We start from the raw sequence: 16664 nt of genomic DNA on the forward strand, positions 1-16664 counted from the left end.
CACATTGTAGATTTTCTGGAGGTACTTGGGCGGGGGATAAGTGCTCTACAGAACATAGATATTTAAGTCTTAAATACTTTGAGACTTATCGAGCACTGTTCGTGTGCAAGATGTGCAGGTAGTGGGGGGTGATTAGTGCCAGGTAATGTTAGCTGACACAGTTAGCAACCATCGCTACGCCTAACAAAGAAGACAATCACTGCCACCGCTACATCGCTCTGCTATTATGTGGATAGCTAGGTTGATAAGGCAACTAGCTATAAGTATCTAGCCTTACCATTTGGTACACGTCACACGAGCTAAAGCAATGTTTACAAAGGTAACTTCAGCGCTACGTCGCAGCTATCAAAGAAGTAGGCTACTAGGTCACCGCCATCACTCCCATTGAGAACCAATGATAAAAAGGCAGAGACGACACAGACATTGTGGGCAAAGCTTGTCTACATTGTATGCTTTTCGGCAGTGCGATGCCACTGTCACCCCCCAAACAAGTAGCTCTACAGCTATCCCCTTAGCAAAGGTGGTGGACACCCACGGTGTTATTGCCCTGGTTCCCAGACTACCTGGTTTTCGTAAGCATGCAAGCTGTGCGTGCACCCAACAGCAGTAGCTGCCGTTGGCCTCTATCACCAGATTTGTCACAAATTCACACAACATTCAACACCATTGGCAAATTTCAAGTCGTATCTCATATTTGCTGCTGTAGGCTAAGAAAATAAAACAGTTGCAAGCTGGCATGAAGTGGGATTCGATTGCACTAGAGCAAAAACACGATTGTTGGTCTGTTGTAGCTATTCAAGCTCATGGATGAAAGGACCTAAATGTATTGGTATTTAAGAAACATTTGTAAGGCCTGGGTTCATCGAAAACAGCTGGTTATCGTGGGCCCACCAGAAAATACACAAATGTGTAGGCTGATCGCATAGGCCTATTTGGGGTAGCCCAATAGCCACATTTCCCACGATACCACAGCCCCTTATGAAACTACATCTTACAAATTAGCCTACTTAAATCATCACTGTGAACCCAGACAATAGGATACGATCAAAATACGCTAAACCCTAAAGGAAGATTCTTGTTGTGGCTTTCTACACTTGCCGTCTTGAACAAAAACACGGTGTTCGATAAGTCTCAAACCATTTGTCTTAGCACTTATCCGCCCAAGTACCTCTACAAAATCTACAATGTGTGCCAAAATAATACATACTGACAAGCCATGCTGATCAATTTGATCTATAAGGCCATTATGCAGCTGCGTTGGTCTGAAGATAACAACGCCCCTCTAGTTTGCACGTGAGATCGGAAATAAATACAGCACAGAAATAAATGTGGTGTGGAAATAAATGTGGTGTGGAAATACCTGTATATGTGGAAATAAATGTGGTGTGTAAAAGTCTCAGAAAATAAATAAATGTAGCTTTAGGAAATAAAAGTCAATTTATTTACCTATTTATTTATTTATTTAATTTTGACTAACTCTGCGTTCCATACTATGTCTTTATATAGGCTATTTCAACATTTTATATTCTTTCGTTCTTCCCTTTTTTAAAGAGCAGATATGTGTTTGAAATCTCACTTGGTATGGGGCGTTTGGTTGACTATTCCTGCATCTCAGATGGAATACTACCATCCTATGAAGTAAAGTATATCAGAATAAATGTGAATAGCCACTTCCATACATATACAGTATATACAGAAGTATTATACATCAAGCACACTTTTCTTGCCATTCCTAATTTGAAACCCTTCATGTAGTGGAAGAGGCGTCAACCACAGGAACAACAGCCACCAGATGCTAAACTCACTGCCCAGGTAAATGTACAATAATATGATGAATAGTATATCTTAACCCTTGTGTTGTCTTCAGGGTCAAACATGACTGCTATTTTATTTAACAGCAGAGAAAACCCTCAAATTATTATTTTAACTTCAAATGTCTTAACCCTAACATTCATAAAAATAAATCACAACAACCACAGACACACACGTACACAATAAGAAATTGAGATCATGTGTGCTACTGATTTAGGTTACAGAGTCTATAAAGGTGCTGAAGATGACAGTACCTCAATTTATCTCTTTGTGAAAGCCATGACTGCACATTTCAGTGTTAATAAAACAAGTGGTGTTCACAGATTAAAGTCAACATTTTTCCACTGTGACAAGGGAAACCCCAGATGTTCACAAAGTTTGATGAATGACAGGTTGTGTTTCAATGCGAAATAGGTTTAAGGTTGAAAATTAAATTAAGCTGTATTTTATTACCCTTTGGGCAAGGGCATACAGATTGTTAACACTGCCCAAAGAGACTGCAATCATGTTGCACATTCAGAAACAGTTGCATCCACATTTTCATTCTGTCTAAAATAAACAAAACATTTAATAAAATATAAGCGAATCATTATGTACATCATGTTTTAGAGTGTTTCAGATACAGCAAATCTGTGAGTTTCTTATCAAACTAGTCCTCACTGATGACAAGAAGGCATATCTCATTCTTGGCATGAAGTTTATACCCAATCAGACTCAACTCTGTTGTCTAAATCAACCACACAAATACATTGTACAATTATAACTTTACTAATGGCTCATGTAGAACATAAATACAGACCTCAGTGTCTCCAGTTTGCAGAGTGGGTTCCCCAGTCCAGCAGAGAGCAGCTTCATGCCGGCATCCTTCAGATCAATGTTACTTAGATCTAGTTGTCTCAGGAAGGAGGCTGACTTCAGCACAGAGCCCAGAGTAGCACAGCCTTCCTCTGTGATGTGACAGTCTGACAGCCTGTAGAAGGTTATCATTAGGGAGGGATCACAAACACTACTACCCTCTAGAGGTATAAATAAAGAATACCAGTCTGATCATTTTCCTCTCAAGCACGAAGAAGGTTTGATAAGTCGGATGGCTGTCTGTCCTGGTTGGTTAACTTTCCCTTTATCTTAAATGCAATACCATCCTTTGATATGTAAAAAATTGTACATCCAGTTACATAGTTGTACAATACTCCAAGAATGTATTACATACTACATCCAGTAGCAGGTCTCTCAGTATACAAGGCACCTTTTCTGACCCATAACCTTTACTGCAGAGTTAGGGCGTTAACCACATGTGAAGCAGTACATTAGCAGAACAATACAAAACATACTGCCCAGGTCAACCTACAATAATATAGTTTGTCTTATACAGATTCCTGTCATACCCTGATCTGTTTCACCTATGTCATGTTTCTCTCCACCCCTCCAGGTGTCTCCCATCTTCCTTCCTACCTTCATTTATCTCTGTTTTCTGCTTGGGGACAGTTTTTGTTTTTCAATCCTACAGCAGCCTTCCTTGTGTTTTTTCTACCTCCTTTAGTCTTTTCTGACTCTTAGTTACCTGCTTGGCCTCCTGCCTGCCCTGACTCTGAGCCTGCCAGCCGCCCTGTACCTGAATGATTCTACCTTGTGGAATATGACCCTAGCCTGCCCTGAATATGCTTTGGCCGGCCTCCTTGTATCTTGAATTAACCCCAAACCTGCAGCCAGTGTGTGGTGTGTTGTATTGTGTAACTACTTGTTCTCTCGTGTTGAATTTGATTACATACCTCAGTGTCTCCAGTTTGCAGAGTGGGTTCCCCAGTCCAGCAGAGAGCAGCTTCATGCCGGCATCCTTCAGATTATTGTTACTTAGATCTAGTTGTCTCAGGAAGGAGGTTGACTTCAGCACGGAGCCCAGAGAAGCACAGCCTTCCTCTGTGATGTGACAGCCTGACAGCCTGTAGAACGTTATCATTAAGGAGGGATCACAAACACTTTTTATTGTTACCTCTACTCTTGATGCATGATGATGCTTTGCTTATGGTCTGCACCTCTTCTTCAACACCGACCACCTCTGGAAAAGTGGAACTCTCCCACCGAATATTCCCAAAACTATCATGTCTAATGTATACTGAGACATCATGTCATCTTCCTGAGGTATTTCTAAATCATATCATGTGAAATGTAGGCCATCAGTGTATCTTTTGTTCTAGACTGTCTAGTGTCTTTCTGAGCCAATCAGATCACAATTCCCTCGGTACTAAGATCAATACTTGGTTTAGTATCTCCTATTATCAGTGCTATAGATGAGATCTATGGCACTGTTGTACTGACATGATCAAACTATCAATGAATATATGACACTGTTCAGGAATAGTTAGCTTGATTGTATTATTGTGAAAAAACTTCAAAAAGATGAATTCCCCAGTGAGATAAAATAATACAATACATCCTTTGGTATGTTTTGGAATGGTTCGAACACCGTAGTGACCACATACACACTACTTCTCATGATACTGGTTCAGACAGTAGTGACCACATACACACTACTTTTCATGATACTGGTTCAGACAGTAGTGACCACATACACACTACTCCTCATGATACTGGTTCAGACAGTAGTGACCACATACACACTACTCCTCATGATACTGGTTCAGACAGTAGTGACCACATACACACTACTCCTCATGATACTGGTTCAGACAGTAGTGACAGAAGCAAAAGCCCCGGTTCTTTCAGAGTTGTCTGGATGTAGCTGCGGAAGAACACCACCTATGCCATAGTCTGAGGCATTTGTGGACACAATGGTGGGCAGAGAGGGGTCAAACAAAGCAAGTGCTGAACTGTCAGTTCTTAGTGGTTTTACCCGCTGGAAGCTTTCTCTGCCTCCCTGGTCCATGTGAATGTAGCACCACAGAGTACATTTCTCATCGGCTCCATGACGGCAGCGTAGTTCTGTATGAACTTGCAGTACCAAGATGTCAGGCCAAAGAATGACCTGAGAGACATGGTTTCTCCCCTGAGTTCTGAAAGGAGCTCCTCCATGTGAGGAATCAGTTACCACGCCTTGTTGGGCTCCCTGAGGTCCATACACATTTGTATTCTTGTTGAGCTCTTTCATTGAGTCACAGCGATTGGCGACACCCAGAGAGAACCGTCTTCTCGATGATGTCAGCAGAAACAGCATTCCTGACAGAGAAGGACAGCCTCCTCAATTTATGTTGCATTGGTTTCACATAATCTCTTACTTTTACTTTCTGCACCAAGTTTTTCACACAGCCCAAGGTAGGTAGAGGTGAAGCTGTAGGGGCAGGCAAGGGTGGAACCGCTATTTCTCTCACTGTCTGTTCTGATCTGAGTTTTACTCTGTTTCCCACAATGACCATTTTCAGTGCCTGGATTAAGTCTAACCTGAGCAGTGGTGAACCTGATTCTACAATGTCAAATGAGGCTGGAGCAGAACATCCATCATGTATCCATTTGTATCCAGTTGTTCCAATACTGGGATTCTCTGTCTTGAGTACGTCACCAGAGGAATCTCAGTTTGTTTCAAGGACAGAATGAATTCTCATAGACCACAGCAGGCAGCAATGACACTGATGATCCAGTATCCACTATCATCTGGAATGGCTGCATATTTGGTGACGTGTCTAATTCTACAGTGCACATTATTTTCTTATCTTTTGAGACAGTATCCACCAACAATGGATTGGATTTTGGTGTTTCAAAACCCATTGACACTGTATGACTATGTTTAGCCTGTGTTCTGCACCTCTCTTTCACCAACCGTCTCTGGAGGAGGGGATCCCTCTCTGAATCCCAAGGTTTCTTCAATTTTTTCTTCTGTTTTCTGGGAGTTTTTCCTTGTCTTTCTTGAGGGTTTAGGTTAGTTGAGGGGCAGTTCTATGGGCATATGTGAAGCCCTCTATGACATGCTTGCGTGTAAAAAGGGCTATACAAATACATTTGATTTGATTTTAGAAAGAACACCGGCAGCTTGGGAATAACCACCTCCCTCACCTCATGTTTTTGACCTGAGCGGCACACTGTAGCAAAAGTCTAGTAGTCCAGTCTTTCCACATGATTTGAATATTTTGTTTGCGGCATGGCATTTTGTGGAGTTTGACAGGTGCTTATCTGAGTCACATCAGTAAAATGTTTGTGTACATTTAGAATTTTTTTGACATTTTCTTGAGTAACCTGTGCTGCTCTGACGTTTTTGTTCCTTCTCTGGCAGCGTATTCATCTCCCTCAGCAGCCCTCCACTGTTTGAGAGTTCACTTGTTTTGCACGTGGCTGATTCCACTTGATTATCAATCTGTATGACTTTATCCAGAGACCGTTTATCTTCTAACAGCAAACGTTCACGTATGCATCCACTAAAGGCTAAAGTATTATTCCATATATTTTAAGAATGACAATAAAATCTATCTAGATAAACTACGCTGGGCCTGCTGAACCTATACCTTTTCCACAAATACTGGTCAGTGAAGCATTACTTTTGTTTCTGAAGACCCGATGGGCTGGTGGGATAAACACTCTTTGTATAATCTGAACACCTTCATCCACAGGGTTGTCAAAGAACGGATATGCCATAATTGATTCGAACCCACTGCTTAGTTTAGGCCTTATTTTATGTCAATTAACCAATGACTTTTGAAAAAAGTTAAAGTGACATTATTTCTTAACTTGTTTATTTAAATTAATACATTCTTTGGAGATAAAGTAAACACGTAAATCCATCCATGCTGGGTCATATTGTAAGATGAATAGTCTGCACTTATGTTTCCGAACACAGACAGAATAGAAGTGCTTTGTGTACTGGAATTCACTCGACGGAACTGTCTATTCAGATACTGTTTCCGCCTGTTTTACTGGGTTTTCACGCACAACCATCTCTAGGGTTTACAGAGAATGGTCCGAAAAATAGAAAATATGCAGAGAGCGGCAGTTGTGTGGACCAAAATGCCTTGTTGAAGTCAGAGGTCAGAGGAGAATGGGCAGACTGGTTCGAGATAATAGAAAGGCAACAATAACTCAAATAACCATACCTACAACCAAAGTATGCAGAATACCATTGAATACTTCTCAAATTACTCCTCACTGATGACAGAAAGCGTATCTTATTCATGGCATGATGTTCATACCCAACTTGAGAAGAAATTATATTGTCTAAAATCAACCATACAAAGACATTGTGCTATTGTAACCTTGCTATTGACTCATGTAGAACATAAATACAGACCTCAGTGTCTCCAGTTTGCAGAGTGGATTTCCCAGTCCAGCAGAGAGCAGCTTCATGCCTGAATCCCCCAGGTTGTTGTTACTCAAGTCCAGCTCTGTAAGCTCTGAGGAGGGGAGAGCTGAGGCCAGCGCTTCACAGCACCGTTCTGAGAGGTTACAGTCATTCAGCCTACATGACATAAGGAGAACGTGACACATCATCAGAGTCATAGTGTGTACAATAGGATCATACGATAATCAAATATCACATCACAATATGTCCTAAATTTTATCATTATCAAAATTGATTTATACATACAGAGCAGTTTTGGAGTCTTTGACCACTGGCAGCAGCCTCAGAAGACCTTCCTCTGATCTGGAGTATATCTTCAGGTCAAACACATCCATCTTCTTTTCTGAAGTCAGCAACACAAAGAACAGAGCTGACCTCTGTGTAGATGAGAGCTCCTCACTGGAGAGACTTCCTGAGCTCAGGTAGTGTTGGATCTCCTCCACCAGAGAATGGTCATTCAGTTCATTCAGACAGTGGAACAGATTCATGCATCTCTCTGGAGAAGGATCCTCTCTGATCTTCTCCTTGATGTACTTGACTGTTTCCTCATGGCTCTGTGTGTTGCTTCCTGTATGAGTCAGCAGGCCTCGTAAGTCAGTCTGATTGGACTCCATTGAGAGGCCCAGGAGGAAGCGGAGGAAAAGGTCCAGGTTTCCATTCTTACTCTGCAAGGCCTTGTCCACAGCAGTCTTGTACACGCTAGATGTGTCTGAGGTGGAATGACACATTAGATTCTTGTTGTTGTTGTTGATGAATGAGAGAAACACAAACACAGCAGCCAGAAACTCCTGAAAGCTCAGATGGACAAAGCAGAACACCTTCTCCTGGAAGACTTTTCTCTCCTCTCTGAAGATCTGTGTGAACACTCCTGAGTACACTGAGGCATCATGGACATCAATGCCACACTCTGTCAGGTCTTTCTCATAGAAAATCAGGTTGCCTTTGTCCAGCTGGTGAAAGGCCAGTTTTCCCAGTGACAGAATGCTCTTAATGCTCTCTTCATCCCAGTGTGGATCTGTCTCAGTTTTCCCATGATACTTCACCTTCTTCTGTTTGGTCTGTAACACCAGGAAGGCTGTGTACATCTCAGTCAGGGTCTTGGGCATCTTCTCTTTCTTCTCTGTTCTCAGCATGTGCTCCAAGACTGTCACACACATTAGGGAGAAGACTGGAATGTGGCACATGATGTAGAGAGTCCTAGATGTCTTGATGTGTAAGATGATTCTCCTGGCCAGGATCTCATCACTGCATCTCTTCATGATGTACTGCTCCTTCTGAGCATCATTGAACCCTCGTACCTCTGTCACCAGGTCAACACACTCAGAAGGGATCTGATTGGCTGCTGCAGGTCGAGTGGTGATCCAGATGAGAGCAGAGGGAAGCAGGTTTCCTCTGATCAGGTTGGTCAGCAGCACATCCACTGAGGTGGACTCTGTGACATCACACCAGCTCTTGTTTCTTCTGAAGTCTAGATGGAGTCGGCTCTCATCCAGACCGTCAAAGACAAACAGAACGTTGTTCTTGTTGTAGTTGGAGATTCCTGATTCCCTGGTTTCTGAGAAGAAGTGATGGACAAGTTCCATCAGACTGAACTCTTTGCCATCCAACAGATTCAGCTCTCGAAACGGCAGAGGAAAGATTAACTGGATTTCCTGATTGGCTAGTCCCTCAGCCCAATCCGTGATGAACTTCTGCACAGAGACAGTTTTTCCGATGCCAGCAACTCCTTTTGTCAGAACAATTCTGATGGGTGTGTCTCGTCCAGCTGAGAGTTTAAAGATGTTGTTGCATGTGATGGCTGTCTCTGGTCCTGCTGATTTCCTGGATGCCTTCTCAATCTGTCTCACCTCATGTTCTTTATTGACCTCTGCACTCTCACCCTCTGTGATGTAGACGTCTGTGTAGATCTTATTAACAGTTGGGTTTCCTTGTTGAGCTATGCCCTCAAAAACAGTCTGAAACTTCTTCTTCAGTTTAGATTTGAGTTGACGTGAGACTCTATGATGAGAAAGCTCTCCTGAAGGACCAAACACAGATGTTATTCTTAACAAGACCACAATACAAAAACATGGATTTTCCATCATTGCACATTGCCAGTTAAAAGTTACTCTAATACTCTTAACCTGTATCTTCATCATATACCATCAGTTGGTCAACTTAGACTAAATATGGAGTCTCTTACTTTCCTCCAGAGTGTCAGCCAGCTCCTTCTGGTTCATGTTCCTCAGGACGTGGAGACTCTGGTCTGACTTCTGTTGATCTCTGTGGACAAGAGATGACATTACTTAAACACATGAACCACATGGGCTAAATATCTACGACTAAAATACCGAACTGTATCCATTCCTGCATACACAGACACACTGTTTGAGTGATACAGAGTAAACTATCTTCTATACCACTAGATGGCACTGATTCATTCCTTTCCATTAGGGGGTTTCCTGTTTACTAGCTGTCTGAGTAATCAATAATTTCCTTAAACCACGTTTGACAAATTAAATGTCACTCCTTTAAATGTTGTAGCTGAAGAAGTGTTGGGCATCAGAATCTGTTGAGGTATTTTGGTGCTTTTAGATGCACGTGGACTCTGATCATATGTTTCATGGCCAGATGGTTTAGTGTTATTGTCTGATGAATGAAATGCAGGAGACAGGTGATGACTTTAGACCTTCTCCGTGTTTGAGCCGATCTGCAGATTGTTATGTGTATTGTCTAATGTTTGTGTGTTAAAGATGGTTGTTTCTGTGTTCAATTGTTTGTTTGTTAATACATTTGTATGGACAGACTAGTGAAGTGCGGTGAGGTTCGTGGCTGGGAGGCACTGACTCTTTCAAAGTCAGATTTACAAATATATCAATTCAACAGAGCAGCATCAATTCACCGTTCAACTGGCTGCTTGCACATTGACTAAGGTTATGTTTCATATACCATAGCAGCATTCTTTACACACACATATTTGGCCAAATAAAAGCGTTAAATTTATAGAGGCTCAGTGTTCTTAATTTGCCTAGCCTGACGTTGTCATACTCATAATTCTAGTCAGAATATGAGTCTGAAAACTCTCCGTTGGGCTGTGACTATGGGGCGTGTTTCAACCGAACTCATAAAACAAATGCCTCTTCGCTCAATTGGATAGACCTATAACCAATCAGAGCAACGTAATATGTTGTTTGTTGAAAACGAATTCAACCCAAGGGCTCTTTCGTGACGTTGTTTGTTACGTTACTGTTGATCATCTGTCCATCATCATCGTATAAAGCCCGCCCTGGCCATTTCATTGGTCCGTCCAGATCATGGTTTTATGTAGTTGTTCCCAATACGAGACCCTCCAGACCCAACTTCCCGACCAAATTTTTTTGTGGGTGGGGAGAAGTTGGGCTGGCAGCCAGGCTATAATTTGCCATCACAATTCCACAATTCATACTCATTCAATAGAAATGAAAGTATATCCAGTCCATAACAAAAATACAAATGTTGTTTTATTCTTAAAAATTACTTAATGTTTTCTTATCTGGTTTTATATAATTTTGTTATCTTCTTTCCCGTCGTTTGAAGCAAATCTTTTTGCTCCAGGCATCGATCTTCCATGATTTATCACTGCCAGTTTTGATTGAAAGACCAGTTTTGAGAAATGTTAAGCTTATATATATGCAAGATTATAAAAATACAATATTATATATATATAATCTTATAATCAGTCAGGTCAAAAAAAATAAACGATAGGGTGCACTTTTTCTATTTGACTTTTTTAGCTAGCAACAACCGTACCAGAGCCTGTTTAAGGAACCCTAACCCTTTATTGGACATTCTCTGACCATACAATGGCAATTGTCTGTAATATATGAAGAATAACAATAGCAGAACAAGCCCGTGTGCTCACACACGCCCCCTTCAGTGAGGCAGAGCTACTGGCTGCCTCCCCTCCTGCTTTTTGACTGCAGTGTTATGTATGATCAGCAAGACTAATATGTTATACAAATACGTAAAATACATGACCAAGACTATGAAATGTGAGGACATATAATAAAAATGTGTACAGACATTACATTGGTGACATACAGAGAGATCAAATTGCACGTGCTCGAATTGAGCAAAAGAAATTAGCAGGTCAGCCCAGTTTATGTGGGATTGCGCAATCCGAGAGGAGGCACAGCTAGTCGCTGCCTCCTTCCGCTTTTTTCCCCGTATTTGAACAGGAAAATACACAAATTCAGCGATATTGGCTATAAAAATTATTGGAGTCATCCAATAATTATATTTATTATATGGCAACGACGGTACGAGCTTTCTGATTGGCTAATGGGTAGTCATGCCAGCCGCGTATTGCCCTCCTCGCCGGTCAATACAGATCCGTATTGCCCTCTGACGTCAGCTTCAAAATGAGCGATATTGACGAGTCAGCTGCTGAGTTTTACTATCCAGATGAGGCTGAAAAAATTTGTCATCAAAAGTGAGGATGAAGACTAGACTCTTTGAATCACTTGTGTCGTTATTTTGTGTTGAAATTAAAGCCATTTTAGCAGAACCATGTTGTCCGCTTTCTATCAAAAGTAATGAGTTTCTAGGCAACACATGAAACACACCGTGAGAAGACTTGAGAGCTAGCTACAATTAGCCTAGAGGTACCATTTATTTTCATTTACAAAATGAAAAGAAGCTAAAAATGCCATATAATAAACTACTTACTAACCTCGACCGTTCGATCATGCCGGGAAATATCAAACCTCATCTGGATGCTGTCCCTCGGCTTTGCCGTATCAACCTCACTGTCGCTCGGTCGATACTTTCCAGCCTCAGTTTGATATTTCCCGGCATGACCTCACTCTTGGTTATTAAGTAGTTATTCTATCAGAGATCAGTGGACAAATATTCTAATTTTATATTATTCGTTTTTTACATTTCATGATGACACAGGGGAGGCACTGCCTCCCTTGCCTCCCCTGACCGCACGTCACTGGGACAGACATAGTCTTGTGCTCATACCAGGCCTGGTACCCGCAGGGCTTTGACTCTCATGCTGTCTGTGTGTGTGTGTGAGTGTGTGCATGGAGGTTATGACTAGGGTGACGATGCATCTGTGTATGTGTGTGTGTGTTTGTGTTTGTGTGAATGTTTGTGTAGGGAGGGGGAGGTTGTGTTTGTCAAACAGTCACTAATCTCTTTTTATTGCATGTAAAGCTATTATACAAAAAGTATTAGTAAGTATAAGTAAGTGTTTACATTATATGTCAAGTATTTTTAAATTGAGAAGTTATAACTATCTGGTTAGTTTAGGACTGGTTTAACTGAAGGCTTCCACTAGGAAGAGATGTGTTCTAAACTCACATTCAGGTTAGCTGAACTAGTTAGAGCTGCTGTTTGTGTCTACAGGAGAGTATCTCCCCAGGAGCAGGGTTGGAGTGTAAACCTACAGGATGGCATCTCTCAATAGCAGGGTTGGAATATAAACCTACAGGAGGGTATCTCTCCAGGAGCAGGGTTGTGACACATATATGTAAAGCAACATTGTTTTGGTGATGTGGGCCTCACACACACACACAGATGTGTGCTCCAGTTATGACCCTGCCCCAGTTATGACCCTGCTCCAGTTATGACACTGCTCCAGTTATGACCCTGCTCCAGTTATGACCCTGCTCCTTATGACCCTGCTCCAGTTATGACCCTGCTCCTTATGACCCTGCTCCAGTTATGACCCTGCTCTAGTCTAACCCTAACCCTAGTTCTGCCACCAGAGTGAAGAGTTTAGCACCCTACAACTGTACTACAAGACTGTCTTCATAATCACATCTCCTAGCTCACACTACCTGACGAACGGTCTCTGGCTTGTTGTTTGTTGACATGTTGACCTTTGTAAAGACTGAATACACTTTTCAAACTCTGCTGAGATTCCTGACAGTTTTTGTACTTAGAATTTGGAGAAAACTTGAATAAAATACACAACAGCAGGTTGTGCTCTGACATTAATAAGAAATACTGCATCTATTCATATGGGCCCACATACATTTAAACACTATCAGTATAATCACAAATAAACTATAGGACAAATATATTATAATATAGGAATGCTGAGTCCCAGTGCAGATGGCTTCTTCACACCATGTCACCTTCGTCACTTAACATTGAACACCATCAGAGGTCAGTACATACCCTTCCTCATTAGAAGGTCCTCCTCCATCACTGAAATTGACAGGTGGATCCATAGACCTGTCACTCTTCATGGACACACAGCTGGATACAGGTGAGGCTGGTCTCTGCTGTCTGATCCTATCAAACACAACAGTGTCTTACAAACATAAATCACTAAAGTAGACACCACAGACATAGCCATCATTTCAACAAACATTTGTTGCAAGATTCATTCATTAGTAGGGTCAGAACCAGGCTTGAATGTTGCTGTTGAGAGTCAGACAGGCAGGTTTCCAGACCTGTTGTTACTCTGTATCTCTCACTGTGAACCTTTACCACATGGTCTGTATGTCAGCCAGGCTGGCAGTCAGCAGCTCTAACCCTGTGTTTTAGTAGGGATGTGATGAGGGATGCCTTAGTATCTACAGTCAGCAGCTCTAACCCTGTGTTTTAGTAGGGATGTGATGAGGGATACTTTAGTATCTACAGTCAGCAGCTCTAACCCTGTGTTTTAGTAGAGATGTGATGAGGGATACTTTAGTATCTACAGTCAGCAGCTCTAACCCTGTGTTTTAGTAGGGAAGTGATGAGGGATGCCTTAGTATCTACAGTCAGTAGCGCTAATCCTGTGTTTTAGTAGGGATGTGACGAAGCAAAGGGCTATATTAGACTTTTTTTCATGAATACTACTTTGTACTTGTGATTTATTTAACAACGTTATCTATCTACCATGCTTAAAGGAGACATGAAATGCTGTTTTTGGATGCTTTTATATATTGAACAGCCGCGCTGTTTCTGTGTCTGTAGCTTTAAATGCTAATGAGGAGGAGAGGGGCGGCAACATGCGCTAATGTTTACAACGGATGTATCGCAATGGCTCGTAGCCCCCGTTGCTGTAAGATGCCTCTAATTTAGCCATTCTCATCTGATCACCCTGTTTTGCAGAGGTGCACACTCAGTCATTTCAATGTGGAGAAAGGCAGATATCGCGAGCCATAACACCAACAGCAGAACGGTTATCCAAATAACAAAGAAGTGTACAACACTGGCGTTACAGCGTTTGTATTCACACACACACTTGATGCCATTTATCTTTACGTTAGCAACAGTAACTCAGCTGTTGGCTGCAGAGCTAATGTAACAGCCACATTCTAAGGGTAGCAAGCTAGGTAACCATATACAGTAAAGCAACAAAATGATATAGCTTTAGTTAACTTACTTGTCCAAGGTTTGTAGCTTGACCAAGGAGATTTAGTAATGATCCAGAATTTAATTTCAGCAAGGCCAGCTTTGTGTTGGCTCAAGTTGAGGAAACAGTAGTGGCTGAAATGTTTGGCGCAGACATGCAAAACTTTGGGAAGTTGTGTCGGAGCATTTCCAGCGAAAATACAATTGAGATATTGGTTGTGCAGAGGCTCGGATGAAGGAATTAAATAAAGATTTGTGCATGTGTACATCCAAGCACTGAGCAACTGTTGTGCTTCGTTTGTTTGCTCGCCATGATGTCTCCAGGAAAAACCGATATCGCACTTGCCCTTGCATGGTGAGCTCAGTTTCTCATGGGCGGGCCAGATGATGTGGGCAGGCAAAGCAGAGAGAGGGGAGGTAACCTTTCTCGTATCTACGTCACTTGGAGGAGATTTTCAAACAGAGCGTTTGAGCCTTCATTTTGTCAAAGGCGGAGAAGAACACCCAGGGCTTTGTTTAGACATATCGAAAATTCTAGCCACTGGGGGACCAAAGGCAGGCTAGGGGAACTCATATTAATGTTAAATAACCTCATAAAATGACGTTTTCATGTCATGTCTCCTTTAAAACATCCTTGTCAGTACAAATAGATTAAACTAGTTCCATTTGAGATTTTTACTTTCCAAACATTTTACTTGCTCATTCTTATCAACAAACAGGCGATGGCACAGGTAATGTGTGTGGCCTTGTCTTAACAATTAGACAGTAAATACAATGAACAGTAGGGCTGAGGCTGGTAGGTTGTGCTCTGAATTGGATACGCTATTTTGTATTAATTAATATTCATTTCAAATACATTCAAACATCTCTGATATAAAATATGGCGTTTTCAGCACAGAATCATTTGCTGCTTCACAAATTTAAACACTCATCATAAATAAACTATAAGACAACTATAATATAGGAATGTTGAGTCCCAGTAGAGACAGCTTCTTCACACCATGTCACCTTCATCACATAACATTGAACACCAGCAGAGGTCAGTACATACCCTTCCTCATTAGAAGGTCCTCCTCCATCATTTAACTTTATAGGTGGATTCATGGACCTGTCACTTTTCATGGACACACAGCTGGGTACAGGTGAGGCTGGTCTCTCCTGCTGGATTGGGCTTCAACACAACAGAGACAGACCTTCAGTCTCTCATTTATTCTGACTAATGATGATGTCATAATATCACTGCTGAGCTCTGAGATGGAGAACAGTCATGAACAGTTATGGATTCTCATCTTACCTTTTAGCTTTGGTGTCCATGTCATGTTCCCCAAAGAGACTTATTTTAGAAGCAGTGCCCCCCTCCTCTCTCTTCCCTGAGAGACTCATTTTAGAGGCAGCACCCTGAAACACAGTAATGTTTTGTTGGTTGCTTAGTATAATTCTAAAACACGGATTACAATGTTGATACATGGATCTTTTCACCATAGATATATATATACACTAGATGTCTCGTCCGCGTTGCTGGACAACGGAGTCGAACGTCCGCACATGGCGGCCATCATGCCACAGGCAACTCGCTCACCCATAACATTGTGTTGATGCTACATGTACTTTTTAAATGACCATAACTTGCTCAATTTTCAACCGATTTTTAAACGGTTTGGTTTGTTATCAACGTCAGAGATGTCGCTATTCCACTGCATAATTCTATTAAATGTTTTAAAAATTACAGAATTATTCATAAGTATGCAGTGGAATAGCGACATCTCTGACGTTGATAACAAACCAAACCGTTTAAAAATCGGTTGAAAATTGAGCAAGTTATGGTCATTCAAAAAGTACATGTAGCATCAACACAATGTTATGGGTGAGCAAGTTGCCTGTGGCAAGATGGCTGCCATGTGCGGACGTTCTAGACGCCGCCGTAAGACATCTAGTGTATATATATATCTATGCTTTTCACATCCAGTATTAAGGCCTTTTGAGTCCCTCTGTGACATCATGTGCAGACTTGCATCTGTCAGAAATGTGATGTTTCCCCAGAGAGACTGGGCTGCTCAGTGAGTAGAGAGACCAGCAACTTGTCTCTGGACACCAGCATGTCATGCAGCTGCCCTGTTTCCTGCACGGCCGTCGATACAGGAAGCTCCTTATACAGTATACTGTAGGTTACAACCTCCACATGTATATATACTGCAGGTTACAACTTCCACATGTATATATACCAGGGCTCGACATTACCTTTTTGAGGCACTTGTCC

The 16664-nt window shown here is 41.7% G+C and overlaps 1 protein-coding gene across 2 annotated transcripts in view; it reads right to left on the reverse strand.

Moving 5' to 3' along the window:
• LOC146219519 (stonustoxin subunit beta-like) overlaps positions 1 to 15790 on the reverse strand; it is a 28493-nt gene extending 12703 nt beyond the window's left edge. Inside the window, exons 1-5 of one of the 2 annotated variants that reach the window (XM_084695059.1) lie at positions 9276 to 9327; positions 7340 to 9110; positions 7043 to 7210; positions 3582 to 3752; positions 2612 to 2782 (exon numbers count right to left, since the gene is read on the reverse strand). In XM_084695059.1, the coding sequence (XP_084551185.1) occupies positions 2612 to 2782; positions 3582 to 3752; positions 7043 to 7210; positions 7340 to 9110; positions 9276 to 9312 (2318 nt within the window). In that variant the 5' untranslated portion in view covers positions 9313 to 9327. Of the gene's footprint in view, positions 1 to 2611; positions 2783 to 3581; positions 3753 to 7042; positions 7211 to 7339; positions 9111 to 9275; positions 9328 to 13240; positions 13358 to 15458; positions 15579 to 15701 lie in introns of those variants that run through there. The other variant, XM_084695060.1, reaches the window with a different exon arrangement.
• Between the last annotated feature and the right edge of the window lie 874 nt (positions 15791 to 16664).

The sequence above is a fragment of the Hypomesus nipponensis genome, chromosome 28 (genome assembly GCF_054491055.1).
Source record: "Hypomesus nipponensis isolate SF chromosome 28, ASM5449105v1, whole genome shotgun sequence".
NCBI lineage: Eukaryota > Metazoa > Chordata > Actinopteri > Osmeriformes > Osmeridae > Hypomesus > Hypomesus nipponensis.